Genomic DNA, 19,573 nt, shown 5'->3' on the forward strand with positions numbered 1-19,573 from the left:
TGTGCATCTCAGTTCCACAGGGCTAGAAGCTCCTGCACTTGGGACCTTCCCAGACCTTGCCCTACGAATCTCTCCATCTGGCTATCCATCTATGTCCTTTCTCATTTCCTGTATCGTGTAATAAACTGGTAAATGTGTTTTCCTGAGTTCTGTAAGCTCTTCTAGCAAATGACCAAATCCAAGGAGGGGATCATGGGAACCTCCAATTTGTAGACAAGTCAGCCAGAAGTTGTGGGGTAAACTGGGGATGTGTGATTGGTGTCTGAAGAGTAGGGCAGTCCTCAACCTGAGCCCTTAACCTGAACTTGTGCTGCCTCTAGGCAGTTAGTGTCAGAATTGCTTGGTGTGGAAAATCTAACCACACCACAAGCATTGTGAGTGTGATAGCAGCATGAGAGTAAAGAAAAAGAGAGAGTTTTCCTTAGACAAACAAAATACATAAAAATGGCCATTCATCACCTTACCACTAGTAAGTAAAGGCGTTCTTGATGAATTTTTCCAAAGATAAAAAACAATAATAATACAGTATATTAAAAAATAATCATTTTTCATTGTTGTGCATTGTTGTTCAGTCGCTAAGTCATGTTCAACTCTTTGTGACCCCATGGAGTGCAGTATTCCAGGCTTCCCTGTCCTTTACTATTACTAAAGGCACTCCACTCTTAATGAATTTTTCCCCAAGATAAAAAACAGTAAGGATACAGCATATTAAAAAAATGATAATGAAAAACTAAAAAGAGAACTGCCATATAATCCAGCAATTCTACTCCTGGGTATATATTTGAGGAAAATGAAAACACTAATGTGAAAAGATACATGCACCCTAACGTTCACAGCAGCACTGTTTACAATAGTCAAGACATGCAAGCAACCTATCATCAAAAAAGAACACAAGCAACAAATGGTGAGGACGTGGAGCAAAAGGAACCCTGGTAGATTGTTTGTGAGAGTGTGAATTAGCGCAGCCACTGAAGAAAACAGTATGGAGGCTTCTCAGAAAACTAAAAATAGAACCACCATGTGACCCAGCAATCCTACTCCTGGGTATATATCTGAAAAAAAAAAAACAAAAACCAACCCACAATAATTTGAAAAGATACACGCACCCTAATATTCATAGCAACATTATTTACAATTGCCAAGATATGGAAGCAATATAAGTGTCCATCAACAGATGAGTGGATAAAGATGTGGTATGTATGTGTACACACACACACACACACACACACACACACAATGGAATACTACTCAGTCATACAAAAGAATGAAATTCTGCTATTTGCAACAATATGAATGGATCTAGAGGATAGTATGTTTAGTAAAGTAAGTCATACAGAGAAAGACAAGTACTGTACTTTATATGCAGTGACACAGATATCACTTTATATGTGGAATCTAAAAAATAACACAAATACGACTGTACTTTATATGCAGTGATACAGATATCACTTTATATGTGGAATCTAAAAAATAACACAAATACGACAAAACAGAAACAGATTCACCGATACAGAGAAGAGACTAGTGGTTATCAGTGGGGAGAGGGAAGGGAGCAGGAGCAAGAAAGGAGTAGAGGATTAAGAGGTACAAATTACTGTGTATAAAATAGGTCAACAACAGGGATATACTGTACAGAACAGGGAAATACTGCTATTATTTTGTAATAATTTAAAATGGACTATAATCAATAATCCATAATAATATTGTCATTGTGTTGTACACTTGAAACTAGTATAATACTGTAAATCAATTATACTTCAATAAAAATAACAATACTTTCCATTTGTATATACTTCAGCAGTTGCAGCACACTTTCACAAATACGTCCTATTTTACCCTTACACTTAAAAAAAATTAACTTATTTTAACTGGAGGCTAATTACTTTACAATATTTTAGTGGTTTCTGCTATACTTTGACATGAATCAGCCATGGGTGTACACGTGTTTCCCATCCTGAACCCCCCTCCCACCTCCCCCCCTACCCTTACACTTTAGCTAAGCTATATTCTATAATGGAGAAGGCACAGGCTAGGGGAGAAAAAAGACTGTTCGAAAAGTCTTCCCTGAGCAAAATTAGTTACTCTGAACTCTTCCTTTGAAAACTCTATTTGTTTTCTGACTCTTCCCCAGGAGGCTGTGAGCTTCTGAAGACAGGCAGGTATTTTGCTTTGAGTGTCCATTTAAACCAAACCTGCTTGCCAGTGTGAATGGGCCTGGGAATAGGTGACAGTGCCCTGGAGATGGTATGTCTCGATTGGGATTCCTTCAGTCCACCCCCATTCCTTCAGTTCTAATCCCTAAAAAAGGCAATGCCAAAGAATGTTCAAACTACTGCACAATTGCATTTGTCTCACATGCCAGCAAAGTAATGCTCAAAATTCTCCAAGCCAGGCTTCAACAGTAAGTGAACTGTGAACTTCCAGATGTTCAAGCTGGATTTAGAAATGGCAGAGGAGCCAGAGATCAAATTGTCAACATCCATTGGATCATCGAAAAAGCAAGAGAGTTCAAGAAAAACATCTACTTCTGCTTTATTGACTACACCAAAGCCTTTGACTGTGTGGATCACAACAAACTGGAAAATTCTGAAAGAGATGGGAATACCAGACCACCTGACCTGCCTCTTGAGAAACCTGTAAGCAGGTCAAGAAGCAACAGTAAGAACTGGACATGGAACAACAGACTGGTTCCAAACAAGGAAAGGAGTGCATCAAGGCTGTATATTGTACTCTGCTTATTTAACTTATATGCAGAGTACATCATGGGAAATGCTGGGCTGGATGAAGCACAAGCTGGAATTTAGACTGTGGGGAGAAATATCAATAACCTCAGATATGCAGATGACACCACCCTTATGGCAGAGAGTAAAGAGGAACTCAAAAGCCTCTTGATGAAAGTGAAAGTGGAGAGTGAAAAAGTTGGCTTAAAGCTCAACATTCAGAAAACGAAGATCATGGCATCCGGTCCCACCACTTCATGGGAAATAGATGGGGAAACAGTGGAAACAGTGTCAGACTTTATTTTTCTGGGCTCCAAAATCACTGCAGATGGTGACTGCAGCCATGAAATTAAAAGACGCTTACTCCTTGGAAGGAAAGTTATGACCACCCTAGATAGCATATTGAAAAGCAGAGATATTACTTTGCCAACAAAGGTCCGTCTAGTCAAGGCTATGGTTTTTCCTGTGGTCATGTATGGATGTGAGAGTTGGACTGTGAAGAAGGCTGAGCGCCGAAGAATTGATGCTTTTGAACTGTGGTGTTGGAGAAGACTCTTGAGAGTCCCTTGGACTGCAAGGAGATCCAATCAGTCCATTCTGAAGGAGATCAGCCCTGGGATTTCTTTGGAAGGAATGATGCTAAAGCTGAAACTCCAGTACTTTGGCCGCCTCATTCGAAGAATTGACTCATTGGAAAAGACTCTGATGCTGGGAGGGATTGGGGGCAGGAGGAGAAGGGGACGACAGAGGATGAGATGGCTGGATGGCATTGCTGACTCGATGGACGTGTGTCTGAGTGAACTCCGGGAGTTGGTGATGGACAGGGAGGCCTGGCGTGCTGCGATTCATGGGGTCGCAAAGAGTCGGACACGACTGAGCGACCGATCTAATCTGATCTGATGCTTTCTTTTCCAAGATCCCTAGCCTGGCTCTGCAGACAGCTAACTGGTCAACGTGGCCTCTTAGGTCAGTGAACTCGTTTAGACCTGCTGCCCTTGCTTTCCCCTCCACAAATGCCTTTCAAACCCACCTGTGGGAATTACCTGTTGGCTGAAGACAGGCTGTGTGGGTCATAGGCAGCTGACCTCTAGGCTGACCATTTTGGCTTGGCTGGCCAGTCTGGCATAGCCAGAGACAAATCATGGACAAGCATGAGGTGTGATTAGCTTTTGAGTCCCAATTGCCTCCCAAGGGCCAGGTGTAAAACTGCTCTTCAGTAAGTGTCTGATGAATTGAGTTGAAGTTGAAGCAGGAGGAAGGTTCTTCCAGGTCTGCTGGCCAATAATTCCATGTTCTCTCCAGTACACTTATAGCATGAAGGAAAGTCTTTAAAAAGCCCACTGACATTGGGCTAGTGCATTAGAATCCTGATTTTTATATAACTTAATGAAACATAAAGTGAGGAAAACAGGAGAGAAAAGAATGTGGGAGAGGGACTTTCCTGGAGATCCAGTGGTTGGCATGCTTCCACTGCAGTGGGCATGGTTTCGACTGGTTGGGGAACAAAGATCCCACCTGCCCCACAGTGCAGCCAACAAATAATAAAAATTATAATAAAAAAGAAAGTGGGAAACAGAAGAAGCCAGGACTCCCAAATTCATTTGTAATTAGCAACAAATAGGACAGACTCATCTGGTTTAAGGAATTAGCCTCAACACCAAGCTGTTGAGATTTGACTCCAAAACCAAGGTTTTAAAAAAATCCTCAAATGGATAAACCAGCCATGTTAGTTTCTGTTTGTATCTCCCATCTGGGTGATTTTTTCCCCCCCAGATGTCTTTCAAAATCACAATTTGTCATGGGAAACACTGTAAAGACTTTTCAGATTCTTGTCAAATTTGGGAAGACTTCTTTCAAGTTTCTTTTATATATGATCTATTACAGACATAACCTTATTTGCTGTTTATAGCAAAACTATAGGCATATGCTTTTCAAACACAAGAATTCTGGGGGAAAAAATCCTCATTTTTAGAAACGACTTGAATGGTCTTCATCCCGTCTGCCAATAGGCAGACGAAGAAGTAGAAGGAAGGGGTTCTGGGAGGGCTGTGTCCCTCTGTGAAACCAACCCAGGGCGCCTGGGCTCATCTTCCAAGGAGCTGTCTATTCAGTGCAAGTATGGACAGTCCACTGGGAGGGCTGGGGGGAAGGGTGGCTACAGGGTCCTGTGTTTAGCCACTATGGTTCATTAAGAGATTATATGCAGCCAAATTATGCTTAAGAATACAAAGGCCAGCTGTGCCTGCTTGCTTCCAAGCAGTGTGGGAAGCAGAGAGGGGGCCAACACCTCTCAAGCTAACTTAGTGAAAGAAATAGCATTGCAAGAAAACATTAACTGAGGCCAAGCTAGTGACACCTGCCTCCAAGAAGCAGGCAGGGGCAGAGCTGGCCCTTTGCTCATTTGCCTTCATCTCCCCCACCCCGTCAGTCAGTCTGGATCCTTCTTCTCAGGCTGGGCTGGGCTATCAGGACTGAAACCCCCATGGTCGGCAGGGACTTGGCTTCATGCCACCAGTCTGGAGGGATGGGTGGGAAAGCAGACCCTCTCCCTTTTTAAGAGCTCTATGTCCCCAGCCAGTGGGCTTAGAAGGGCCACCCAGCTGCAGAAAACTTTCCCCATTTCTCACATTTGTGTGGGAATGTCTGAGAAGGGAAGCTGCCAAATGGGAGGGAGTGGAAGATGGGGACTTGATACTGCTGCTCAGTGCTCGTCCCTCCTCACCTCCTGGCCTGCCAGCCAACACCCCGTATCAGGTTTTTGCCACCCTTATACACACACACACACTCTTTGAGAAAATAGCATCTCTTGTGAGAGGAGCATGAACTTGTGGGGAGGGCATCCTCATCTTTGTAGCCAGAAAAACTTGGGTGCAAATACCAGAGCTCTGTCATTTATCAGCTGGGTAACACTGAACACCTTATATCCCTCCCTGAGTTTTAATAACCTTATCTCCAAAAGGTGCCACAAACACCCATTTTTATCAGGTTGTCAGGAAAACTGAATTAGATCCTGCTTACAGTGCACCTCTCCCATTGCCTGGCACCTAGAAGACGATGCCAGATGAAGGTGGATTCCTCCCCTTACACATGGCACAGAAATGACAAGAGCTGACGTCCCTTTCCCACCATTCCCCACGAATTTCTCATGCTACAAAGAAACAGAAGAGGAGCTTCTGGTCCCACCTGGTAGACAGCCCTGGAGATGCACCATGGTTTCAGCATCAGTTGCAGGACCCGCACGTTTCTGCCTTGGCATGTCCTCAGAGCCCGGCAAGTCAGGCCCCACACCGGCCGGTCCCAGGCATTCAGCAGGTTCTCAGAGCCCAGCGGCCCCGCAGCCATGCCAGCCAAGGCCCCACCTCTGCCCTTCTGGTCCCAGGCCCCATATGCAGGGCTGTGTTCTTTTCCTGACGCCAAGTTCAAATGTCACTGAGATGTCATCAGACCAGGAAAAATGCAGTCCAAATAACTCTGCCTCCACTGGGGCCTCTGTCCTAGCCCCCACCCTGCCTCCCCAGCACCCTCACTAGTCTTCAGAGACTGTTTCTGCACAAGGACGAGCTAACAGCTCCTAAATGAGAATGTTTTCTCCCTGCCTCCAGAAAGTCTCCCAGGACAAGGTAAAAATAAGCCTCCCCTGCAGATAATAGCACTCGCTGGACCTCAGAGGACACCCGGCTGACTTTCCAGGCAGATCAGAACAGAATTTTAGAAAGAACGTGGACCCGGATCGTCACTGTGTGCTCATGGTTCCGGAATTCCATCCAGGGTGAGAAGCAAAGGGGATGGATTTTCAGCCTCCCGCCAACATTCCCAAGGCATTCCGTTCAGACTCTTAACTCTTTAAAACTTCCAGAACCAGAGTTTCTGCATGACAAAGCCAAAAGGACAGTTTTTTTTTTTTTTTTTTTCCCCCAAATCAACACTGGAAAAACTGCTATATCTGTCGACAAGTTGTAAAAATCCAGGCATTTACTTTGGAAATGTCCCAAGTTTAGGTTAGGAAGAGAAGGGCAGGAAGAAAGCTTATCTGCTAGATGTAATATCCACATCTGAGATTTTAGAGGAGAGGGGATAAAGGGGGATAAAGGTGGCCTATCTGCTTTTCCCCATGATGGGTCATTTTCTATAAATGCTCTTGTGACTTTATCATGTATTAAATAAATCCTGTGGCAACCTTAACTCAAGGAAGGGCATCCAGTTAAACAAGATAAAGCTCTTTGAGATGTCAATCAAGTTATTTTGAGTTTTGATTTTTTTGATTATTATTATTGGTTATTATTTTGATTATTTTAAACCATGTTTCAGAAGGGCATCTGCATCTAGTTCAATAGTGTACTGACCAAAAGACAAGATTTCAAAGTGAGAAGGGGACGGAGGATTAGCTCATAACACAACCTGTATGTTTAAGGGAACAGCATGTTTAGTCTTAACATCAGTTTGAGTGTTTGGTAGTCACTGAGGCATATTTGCCTTCTGCACATCCTTTATACTGATTGATTATCTTGTCTCTTCAACTGGAACCTTTACTATCATCAGAAAAGTAGTAGAACAAAACCCACGGAACTCATAACTCACTACCTCCTGGAATGTCCTGATGCGAGACATAACTGAGTTTGAATTCGGCCCTACCACTTACTGTGTGACCTCAGACACATTGACTTCTCTCGTTTATTGTGTTGGCCAAAAAATTCGCTCAGGTTTTCTCATAACATGTTATGGAAAATATCTAAACGAACTTTTGGCCAACCCCAGTAGTTCTTTATCTCTCAGATGGAAAGCATACCAACCTCACAGGGCTGTTGTGAGGATTAAGTCAGGGGATATACTTAAAGTAGATAATGCAGGGTGTGGCATGTACCTGATTTTCATTTTTGGGGAGTGTTTTCCATGATCAAGTAATTCTAGGATACTATCCACCACTGATAGTATAAAACTCTTGAGATCATTTCCAGATCTGTGTTTCTCTGAATCACCTTTTTGGAATCCCTTTTGCTATGGATCCATGCACTTATTCATTTAATGAATATGTGAAGATCACTTTCACCAACAATCTTCTTGGATGATTTTTATCATTTTCCTGTGGGTCATGGCTCCAGGGAAAAACTGCAGGATTTTATTCCTGTATATTATTCCTTTATTTTCACACACCCCAAAATAAAAGGTGGTGGTGGGTTTATGAAGGAATCCTGTCTTTCTACAAAGACATCAGCAGAGATAGTTTCACTTTCAAGTAAAAGAAAGAAAGAAAGAAGGAACAAAGGAAGGAAGAAAGAAAAAAAGAGAAAGAAAGAAGCTAAATTAATTTTTAAAAAGTAGTATATGGAAAGTGACTGCTCCATTACCATTAGCTAACTGCTTTGGTATTTTTAAGAAGAAACAAAGGCAAGCGATATCATAGTTAGCTGTTGTCTATGTCCCGAAGCTCATACATCTCCATGGGGATTTTGGCCATGAACCAGGCTCTTATCCAGAGCATGTAATTATGGAAAGGACAGGGACCAGTTTAAAGGTTCTGTTTTACACTATTGTTAAATAATGTGATTAAAACATTTCTTTATAGTTAAATATATATTTAGCTTATAGTCTGGGAATCTTTGAAGTCTAAAGGTGCCCTAATAAGCTTTTAAAAAACATGCCTGAATATAAACATATTAATTCTTGAGAACAGCAGGACCTAATCACACTGCCCTGAAGTCTTTGGTGCACACAGGGACAGGGCTGTCCTCTGCAGGGACTGGCTCAAGGGCCTGCAGCTTGAGCCTGGTCATGCCAGCGGATGACTTTGAGCCTGGGGAGGCACAGGTGGCAGAGACAGGTCATGCCCTAGTGCTGGTGGAGGATGCTACCTGGTTTCACTGGCCCCGTCTTTTCAATCATATCTGATTCTGTCCTAGACTTTCAGTCATTAATTCAGACTTTCACAGGGCAGGTTCCCTGATGGCATCTGAGGATGTGCATGCAAACGCCACTAGCATCAACCATGATGCCCTGTGTCTTTAAAGGGATTTATGATGCTCAAGCCTTTGACTGTGTGGATCACAATAAACTGGAAAATTCTGAAAGAGATGAGAATACCAGACCACCTGACCTGCCTCTTGAGAAACCTATATGCAGGTCAGGAAGCAACAGTTAGAACTGGACATGGAACAACAGACTGGTTCCAAATAGGAAAAGGAGTACGTCAAGGCTGTATATTGTCACCCTGCTTATTTAACTTCTGTGCAGAGTACATCACGAGAAACGCTGGGCTGGAAGAAACACAAGCTGGAATCAAGATTGCCGGGAGAAATCTCAATAACCTCAGATATGCAGATGACACCACCCTTATGGCAGAAAGTGAAGAGGAACTAAAAAGCCTCTTGATGAAAGTGAAAGTGGAGAGTGAAAAGTTGGCTTAAAGCTCAACATTCAGAAAACGAAGATCATGGCATCTGGTCTCATCACTTCATGGGAAATAAATGGGGAAACAGTGGAAACAGTGTCAGACTTTATTTTTGGGGCTCCAAAATCACTGCAGATGGTGATGGCAGCCATGAAATTAAAAGACGCTTACTCCTTGGAAGGAAAGGAGTTATGACCAACCTAGATAGCATGTTGAAAAGCAGAGACATTACTTTGCCAACCAAGGTCCGTCTAGTCAAGGCTATGGTTTTTCCTGTGGTCATGTATGGATGTGAGAGTTGGACTGTGAAGAAAGCTGAGCACCGAAGAATTGATGCTTTTGAACTGTGGTGTTGGAGAAGACTCTTGAGTCCCTTGGACTGCAAGGAGACCCAACCAGTTCATTCTGAAGGAGATCAGCCCTGGGATTTCTTTGGAAGGACTGATGCTAAAGCTGAAACTCCAGTACTTTGGCCACCTCATGCAAAGAATTGACTCATTGGAAAAGACTCTGATGTTAGGAGGGATTGGGGGCAGGAGGAGAAGGGGATGACAGAGGATGAGATGGCTGGATGGCATCACTGACTCAATGGATGTGAGTGAACTCTAGCAGTTGGTGATGGACAGGGAGGCCTGGTGTGCTGCAATTCATAGGGTTGCAAAGAGTCAGACACGACTGAGCGACTGAAGTGAACTGATGATGCTCAGAGCAGTTAAATATAAATGTGTGTGTCTCTGTGTGTTTGTGTGTCTTTGTACCCTCATATTACAGAGGAAGAAATCAGAATGACCTGTCCAGGCCACATGGATATTGTGCAGATGTTGGGACATGACCCCAGGGTTCACCAAGCCAGCAAATGACCTGGATTTGCCTTGCTACTCCCAACTCCATTTAATCACTTTCTTTATACTTTCTTTGAAAATGATAGAAAACTAGTTTGCTAGGTGATTTATCCCTTAGACATGTGATCACCAAGCCTCAGGAATAGTGAAGTGGTGAACCGCTGGGTGTCGAAATGGAGCGCGGCACCATGAGATGCTGGGAAGACATAGTCAAGATCCATCCTGCATCACCCCTCCTTTCATGAACTTCTTTGCTAACATTTGAGGGTAAAGACTCCACGTCTTGAGTTAGTTGGCAGAATTGGATCAGTTGCTGTGTGTTTGCCTGCTGTCTGCCCTGGGAGAACATCACTGATAAAACTGGTGTCTTAGTCCTATGGTTCCACCTTTAGGAAGGGAACAGATTCCAGGGGGAGGCAAGCCTGGTGAAGCCAGGAGTTTCTGCATAGAGCAAAGGCAGAAAGAGGTGGGCAGGACCTCCCAGGGAGTGTGGGGCCCAGAGCAGGGCTCTGCCTGGATCCCCTCCCCCATCTGCTCCACCCTTGCTCCAGTTCTCTCCATCTCCATGCCTTTGGGTATTCCATCTCTGCTCCTAGACTCTCCTCACTATTTTTGTAAAGACAGAGGGATTTTTTTTTAAAGCAATAATTGCCTTTGCCTGACTCAAGGGATGTTTTCAGACATAATTACTACTTTGAAAAGAATTTGGAAAAACTCAAGTTGGAAGTAATGCCTAGTGTCATTATGACCAAAATTTGCAAGTAGACAGAGACACAGGAAATGGCACACAGGGGGGGAGTCTATTTATAGCAACCAAAGAAATCTGTTCGGAAATGCAATCTAATTAACCCATCTTAATTATTCACTGATTATTTAGTAACATCTATTTTAGGAAATGTCAGCCAGAAGATTGACTGGCTATACTCTATGTTAGGTTAAATTCAGCTCCCGGGAGGCATAAATAGCCGTGTTTAGAAGATTCTCTTAGATGAGTTATGTTATGCTTTGCTGGTAGAACCAGAAGGGAAAGGTCAGTTTCTCCAGCATCAAGGCCCAGTCTGGTTGAGATCCAATGCCATGACATTTCAGCCAGAATTAACACCTTATTAAAGCCACATCTGCTTTCTTGGAGGAACTGAAGAGGATCAACGGGCAACTTATTCCAAAGTGAGCCTGAGAAGATGAGAGCAAACAAAGGGATCCACAAGAGTGAGGCAAAAAGCAGGGATGTGTTCAGAAACCCCATGAACCATATCTTCAGGTTTTGTAGAGAGCAGATTTCTATGGGGTTTTGTGTACAGTTAATGTTTCTGTGTCACAGACTTTATCAGCCCTTAGCACTAATTCTTATTTTTATTCTATATTCCCCACACTCCCTCCCACCCCGGTTTCCAACATAGGATCAAACAGGCTGAAATCTATTGCACATTTAGTTCTTTCCACCAATTGAATGCTTTTGTTTTTAAATCTTTATGTGTAACCAAAATGCAAGTCTGGGCAGAACTGGAAGCTTCATTCTTTACATGAAATTGGCCCATCATTCTCTGTCTTTTGGACTCTGTGGGAGAGGGCGAGGGTGGGATGATTTGGGAGAATGGCATTGAAACTTGTAAATTACATGTGGAACAACTCGCCAGTCCAGGTTCGATGCATGATACATACAGTATACAGTATGCTGGTGCACTGGGATGACCTAGAGGGATGGTATGGGGAGGGAGGTTGGAGCAGGGTTCAGGATAGGGAACACCCTTAGTGGATTCATGTTGATGTATGGCAAAACCCATACAATATTGTAAAGTAATTAGCCTCAGATTAAAATAAATAAATTTATATTAAAAAATAAAGAAATTACAAGTTAAAAAAAATAAATATCAGAGAAATTGTGGATTCAGTTCAGACCACCACAATAAAGTGAATATCACAATAGAGAGAATCACACAAAATTTTTGGTTTTCCAGTGCATATAAGAGCTATGTTTACACTATCAGAGATCAGATCAGTCGCTCAGTTGTGTCTGACTCTTTGCGACCCCATGAACTGCAGCACGCCAGGCCTCCTTGTCCATTACCAGCTCCCAGAGTTCACTGAGACTCACATCCATCGAGTCAGTGATGCCATCCAGCCATCTCATCCTCTGTCGTCCCCTTCTCCTCTTGTCCCCAATCCCTCCCAGCATCAGAGTCTTTTCCAATGAGTCAACTCTTCACATGAGGTGGCCGAAGTACTGGAGTTTCAGCTTTAGCATCATTCCTTCCAAAGAAATCCCAGGGCTGATCTCCTTCAGAATGGACTGGTTGGATCTCCTTGCAGGCCAAGGGACTCTCAAGAGTCTTCTCCAACACCACAGTTCAAAAGCATCAATTCTTCGGCGCTCAGCCTTCTTCACAGTCCAACTCTCACATCCATACATGACCACAGGAAAAACCATAGCCTTGACTAGACGGACCTTTGTTGGCAAAGTAATGTCTCTGCTTTTGAATATGCTATCTAGGTTGGTCATAAGTGTATAATAGCATTATGTTTAGAAAACAATATATATATTTTAATAGAAAGAATATTTTATTGTTAAAAATGCTGCTGCTGCTGCTAAGTCGCTTCAGTAGTGTCTGACTCTGTGTGACCCCATAGATGGCAACCCACCAGGCTCCCCCATCTCTGGGATTCTCCAGGCAAGAACACTGGAGTGGGTTGCCATTTCCCTCTCCCATGCATGAAAGTGAAATGTGAAAGTGAAGTCGCTGGGTCATGTCCAACTCTTAGCGACCCCATGAACTGCAGCCTACCAGGCTCCTCCATCCATGGGATTTTCAAGGCAAGAGTACTGGAGTGGGTTGCCATTGCCTTCTCCGCTAAAAATGCTAACCATCATTTGAGCTTCAGCAAGAGTTGTAATCTTTCTGCAAGAGTAACATCTAATATCACTGATCACAGATCACCATAACAAATATAGCAAAAATGAAAAAGTTTGAATTATTCCAAGAATTACTGAAATGTGACCAGAGACACAAAATAAGTAAATGTTTGAAAAGTGGTGGTGATAGACTTGCCCGACACTGGGTTGCCACAGAACTCCAATTTGTAATAACCAAAATATCCACAAAGCACAATACATGCAACACAATGTGAAGTGCAACAAAATGTGTTATGACCACAGCTTTTTCTTGGGCGGGAGCAGGGTGATCAGCGGCAGGGTTCTGACGCGAACTGAAGTCGGACAGCCTGGGGGGTGAGCCCGCCAGGAGCCTGGAGGTGTGTCTGGCTCGCCTCCAGGGTCACAGGGTGGGGTACTGGCCACCGACTGGACTGGATGACCACTGGCTTGTGTTCGGTGCCAGCTGCGTGGGCTCCAGCTTTGTGCGTTTTCCTTGGAATGCTCGGAAACTCGGCGAAGACTAAGGAGATCCCCCCGGGTATTTGCCGGGCGTGCTGGCACCGGGTAAAGTACTCGCGCGCTGGCCTCGACTCCAACCCCCTTCAGCCAGAAGATGGCAACTTTGCAGTGTTCCGCTAAAGATACCCCTCGTCCAAGGTAAGGAGCAGTGGCTGCGCTTTGCTGGAGCAGCCGTGAAGAGATACCCCACGTTCAAGGTAAGAGAAACCCAAGTAAGACGGTAGGTGTTGCAAGAGCGCATCAGAGGGCAGACACACTGAAACCATAATCACAGCTTTTTCTTAACTAGCAGTTTTAAAAAGAAATTAAAAAATTTTAAGAGCGATTCTTCATTTTAATGGAAATTATGACTGAATTTCATCAAGTGGTATGATGTGTCCTTTTGGATTTGAGTAAATATTACATTTAACTGGATTACGTGTATCACTATTTTGAGACAAAATTATGTATGGTATGGCCCAATAAGCATATGCTTGTTAAGTGCACATTGATATAATAAATTTTTTTCACCTTTAAAAAAATAAAAGAACCCTTGATTGAGATATATTTCCATACTATACACTTCACTCATCTACAGTATACAGTTCAGTGGATTTTAGTATGTTCACTGGGTTCTATAACCATCACCACGATCTAATTTGAGAACATTTTCATCACCCCAAAATGAAACCACATACCCATCAGCTGGTACCACCACTTCCCATCTTTCTCCCTTCTTCCCCCAGCCACCTGCAACCACTAATTTGCTTTCGGTCTCTATAGGTTTGCCTGTTCTGGACATTATATGTAAGTATGATCTCTGTGCCTGGCTTCTTTGACTGAGCGAGTTTTCAAGGTTCATTCCTGTTGTAGCTGGTATCAGCACTTCACTTCTTTCTCTTACTGAATAAAATTCCATTGTGTAGAGATAACACATTTTGTTAATCCATTTATCCACTGGTGGGCAATTGGGTTGTTTATACTTTGGGGCTATTATAAATAATGTTATGGACATTCATGTACAGGATTTTGTGTGGATGTACATTTTGCAAAAAAGCAAAATGGCTGTCTGAGGAGGCCTTACAAATACCTGTGAAAAGAAGGGAAGTGAAAAGCAAAGGAGCAAAGGAAAGATATACCCATTTGAATACAGAGTTCCAAAGAATAGCAAGGAGAGATAAGAAAGCCTTCCTTAGCGATCAGTGCAAAGAAATAAGGGAAAACAATAGAATGGGAAAGACTAGAGATCTCTCCAAGAAAATGAGAGATACCAAGGGAACATTTCATGCAAAGATGGGCTCAATAATGGACAGAAATGGTATGGACCTAACAGAAGCAGAAGATATTAAGAAGAGATGGCAAGAATACACAGAAGAATTGTACAAAAAAGATCTTCACGACCCAGATAATCACAATGGTGCGATCACTCACCTAGAGCCAGACATCCTGGAATGTGAAGTCAAGTGGGCCTTAGAAAGCATCACTACGAACAAAGCTAGTGGAGGTGATGGAATTCCAGTTGAGCTATTCCAACTCCTGAAAGATGATGCTGTGATAGTGCTGCACTCAATATGCCAGCAAATTTGGAAAACTCAGCAGTGGCCACAGGACTGGAAAAGGTCAGTTTTCATTCCAATCCCAAAGAGAGGCAATGCCAAAGAATGCTCAAACTACTGCACAATTACACTCTTCTCACACGCTAGTAAAGTGATGCTCAAAATTCTCCAAGCCAGGAGAATTCTCCAGCAATATGTGAACCATGAAATTCCAGATGTTCAAGCTGGTTTTAGAAAAGGCAGAGGAACCAGAGATCAAATTGCCAACATCCGCTGGATCATCAAAAAAGGAAGAGAGTTCCAGAAAAACATCTATTTCTGCTTTATTGACTATGCCAAAGTCTTTGACTATGTGGATCACAATAAACTGTGGAAAATTCTGAAAGAGATGGGAATATCAGACCACCTGACCTGCCTCTTGAGAAATCTGTATGCAGGTCAGGAAGCAACAGTTAGAACTGGACATGGAACAACAGACTGGTTGCAAATAGGAAAAGGAGTACGTCAAGGCTGTATATTGTCACCCTGCTTATTTAACTTATATGCAGAGTACATCATGAGAAACGCTGGGCTGGGAGAAGCACAAGCTAGAATCAAGATTGCCGGGAGAAATATCAATAACCTCAGATATGCAGATGACACCACCCTTATGGCAGAAAGTGAAGAGGAACTCAAAAGCCTCTTGATGAAAGTGAAAGAGGAGAGTGAAAAAGCTGGCTTAAAGCTCAGCATTCAGAAAACGAAGATCATGGCATCCAGTCCCATCACTTCATGGGCAAATAGATGGGGAAACAGTGTCTGACTTTATTTTTATGGGCTCCAAAATCACTGGAGATGGTGATTGCAGCCATGAAATTAAGACACTTAATACTTGGAAGGAAAGTTATGACCAACCTAGACAGCATATTAAAAAGCAGAGACATTACTTTGCCAACAAAGGTCTGTCTAGTCAAGGCTATGGTTTTTCCAGTGGTCATGTATGAATGTGAGAGTTGGACTATAAAGAAAGCTGAGCACCAAAGAATTTATGCTTTTGAACTGTAGTGTTGGAGAAGACTCTTGAGAGTCCCTTGGCCTGCAAGGAGATCCAACCAGTCCATCCTAAAGGAGATCAGTCCTGGGTGTTCATTGAAAAGACTGATGTTGAAGCTGAAACTCCAATATTTTGGCCACCTGATGTGAAGAGCTGACTCATTGGAAAAGACCCTGATGCTGGGAAAGATTGAGGGCAGGAGGAGAAGGGGACGACAGAGGATGAGATGGTTGGATGGCATCACCGACTTGATGGACATGGGATTAGGTGGACTCCAGGAGTTGGTGATGGACAGGGAGGCCTGGCGTGCTGCGGTCATGGGGTCGCACAGAGTCGGACATGACTGAGTGAGTGAACTGAACTGAACTGAACATTTTGCATGTCTCTTAGGCAGCTACCTAGGAGTGCCATTGCCATGTTATCTCCATTTTTAACCTCTTAAGGAATTGACAAGCTGTGTTCCATAGCTGCTGCACCATTTTACATTCCCATCAGCAGTGTGTGAGGGTTTTTCATTTCTCCACATCCTTGCCAACCTTGTGAACATCTGTCCTTTTGATTATAGGTGTTCTGGTGGGTCAAGCATCGTGCTTTCCTGGTCAGGTTCTATGACACAGCCTTTGGATAGGGTGGGGCACAAGGGCCAGAAGGCAGTGCCCATCTTTCAAGGGCTGGCCTGCCGTCTTTCCTGACTGAGCCCCAAGCATATGAATGGGCTTTGGGGACACAGAGGCAAAAGTCTCAGAAGAGCCCAGAATTTCCCCTCCTCCTCCTTCTCTTTCTGCGCCTGACACTCTCATGCCTACCATTTGGGGCAAATGTCCAAACACTTTTGGAAGTTCCCATTTGTCACTTTATAATCCCAGTGCTAATTCTTTGGGAAAAGGATATTTAGAAATAGCCCTTGTCTGATGAAGTGAGTGGGCAACATGCAAAACCCAAACCCAAACAATTTTTTGAAATTCTGAGGCGTTTCAGAACTGCTCACTAACACACTGAATTCCGTATTTGGGTCTGGAAAATGTCCCAGCTCTGACAGAGTCATCAGTGCGTCATTATTCTTCAACCTGGGAAAAAAATGCTAGGGAGTGCATTCTGATCATTTAGGGGTAGGAAAATCATTAAAAAAAAAATGCTTGGCTGTGTTCATGAAAATATTTTGGGTCCCTGGGAAAGTAGCAGAGAGGCAGGACTGCCTCTGGTTTAAGGGCTCCAGAGCTGCACGCCAAGAGCTATATTTAGAAATATTTCCTCTAAGCACTAAAAACCATTATACAAGGGATCCTAGGGCCCTAAAAGTGATGTCATCCTATCAATTACTCTGGTTACTAAAGTTAGTTCTCAGATACATGCCAGGCCCCTATAGAAATAAAATCAGGGCTGCCTGAACCAATCAGTCCAGACCCTGAAGAGATATTAAACGTCCCACCTCCTCCCTTTCTTAATCTCTCTTATTTGGTTTCCATGGAACTCAGTGGCCAAGGATGTTTTTTGAGCATATATTTTGCAAGCCTGTTTTATATGATCCACAGCCTTAATGTGAAAAAATAAATGCATTGTTTTGTTTAGAGGTTGTAAGCAGTTGGAAGGGTCTGGGGCCCGTTGTGAGTGGAGTTATAAAGCTGGGGGGTGTCTGCTAGCCACTTGAGCACTATCTCCTCTTCCTTCTCACGGAGGGGATTAAGATGAGTTACTACTCAGAGGAGAGCTCCGAGAGATAACTTTCCCTCCAAGGGGGAACCAAGAAGACGTTAGAAAATCTGTGTCTAGAAGCTGTGAAGAGGTTTGAGGGAAACTCAGTGAGGAGGACGTTAATGTTTCTCCCTCTAATGGAAGGCAAGTAGAATTGATAAGAGGTAAATTAGGATAGCTTAAATTCCTTTGAACCCTTGCCCCGCCTGTGGACTTGACGTTCTTTATACTATTGTGTTGTTCATAATATATTAGGTTTTAAAAACTTGTTACTCATTTCTAGTGAGGTTTGGTTCCTCTTTAAAATTTCTTCTAATTTAGCAAATCCACTTAAAAAAAAAGCCTCAGCGTCTTGAGCTTAACAGAATTGTTGGAAATGGCAGAGAAAGAATAAAAGAAATGGCAAAGAATGAATGAAAATGTGTCTCTTACATAAAAGCATAGGCTTGTGGCTCTTCCTGCTGCTCTTGGGTGACGTGCCTTCATAAAATCTTCATAAGCTACTCCACCCTGGAGTAGCTTAAGCTCTGTAACAGGAGCTTCTGTGGTTCTTCTTGCTCTGGTTTCTCAAAGAGTAGGTGTACAGGGTTAGCCCTGCATCCCTTTTCTTACTGAGTAGTGAAGACATGACGCACTATGACGGTGATGATGCTGGAGGCTTGATGAATGCGGATGGAAGGGCCTTGCTAAGGGAAGTGGGGTCAATGCTGCTTTTGTGGATCAGATGCCATTCTGGTGAGATAATGACTTTGGGAAGCTGTTCTCTAGGCTACGTTTCCCCCTTGCTTTCTTGAAATGCTTTTCCCAAGGGGAAAAGAAAGCAGAGAAATAAAGGATGTCTGCCATCAGAAGAACCCAGCTAGGAGACTACCTCCTGACCACCACCCTGGGCTACCCCAGGGCTCTGTATCCTTATCCTTAGCACCACCTAGGCTAGAAGTCCCACGGTTATGCCTGGTTCCAGAGACTGTATTCCTACATGGTTGTGGCAATAAATCTGTCTGTCACATTTATTCTAGTCTGTCACATTTTTTAGAGTTAATAAAAGTCCGCTCATGAACAAGATCCATAGTAAGGACAGAACACATAAAACACATAAAACAAAACCACTGTTCTGACTCTATGAATTTGCTTATTCGAGATAGCTCATGCAAGTGGAATCACACAGTATTTGTTCTTTTGTGACTGGGCTTATTCCATTCAGCTATTTTCAAGGTCTATATATGTTGTAATCTGTGTTAGAATTTGCTTCCTTTTTAAAGGCTGAATAATACTCTACTGTGGGCTTCTCTGGTGGCTCAGTGGCAGAGAAATGGAAGTGAGTCAGTCATGACTTTTACTTTTTACAGTTTCATTCTTGGACACCTTTTCATGGTACAGGCTAGTGAATGACCTTTATCCCATACACAGAATGAAAAATCAACACTTAAGGACCTTTTACCCAACGATTCCTTGCCCCCCTCTAGGCCCCCCCAAAAATAATTCAATTAATTAAAATAACTATTTTGTTAAAAGGATTTTCTTCCCACCATGAGAACATACTTGTTGACTTGAAAAGCCTGACTCTTAGTAATGCGCCTTTATTTTTAAATTAAAATGGTTTCTTACTGATGGGATATTTCAGGACTTGACTCCCCAAATGCAGGGATGAAGCACCGAAGCTGAGAGCCTGAATCACTTACTCCTTTGTCCCTGTGGTCAAGAGGGCAGAACGTTTCAGAGGTTAAAATCCACGTCAACAAAGAGCATTTAGACTCCTGTTTTAGAAATGAGTGACTCATCTTTGGGTCATTTTCATGTCTTTCTGTCCTCTCTCTCTCTCTCCCCCAACCAGGAGGAAACTGCAGGCAAAATACTCTTCTTTATCTCCACACACAAAGGACACAAATGTTGCTGATCCCGAAACCTGACTTCCTGTTATTAAGGAGGACATCCTACAATTTCATGGAGCAAGATTTCTAAGTAAAGAAGAAAG

The 19,573-nt window shown here is 43.1% G+C and overlaps 1 protein-coding gene across 7 annotated transcripts in view; it reads right to left on the reverse strand.

Moving 5' to 3' along the window:
* Positions 1–19,573, reverse strand: part of FRMD4A (FERM domain containing 4A) — a 749,223-nt gene that overhangs the window by 321,911 nt on the left and 407,739 nt on the right. The window contains exon 1 of one of the 7 annotated variants that reach the window (XM_061436066.1): positions 5,904–6,347. The exons of 5 other annotated variants lie outside the window; for them this stretch is intronic. In XM_061436066.1, the coding sequence (XP_061292050.1) occupies positions 5,904–6,062 (159 nt within the window). In that variant the 5' untranslated portion in view covers positions 6,063–6,347. Of the gene's footprint in view, positions 1–5,903; positions 6,354–19,573 lie in introns of those variants that run through there. One more of the 7 variants, XM_061436067.1, reaches the window with a different exon arrangement.

Source organism: Bos javanicus, chromosome 13 (genome assembly GCF_032452875.1).
Source record: "Bos javanicus breed banteng chromosome 13, ARS-OSU_banteng_1.0, whole genome shotgun sequence".
Classification (NCBI taxonomy): Eukaryota; Metazoa; Chordata; class Mammalia; order Artiodactyla; family Bovidae; genus Bos; species Bos javanicus.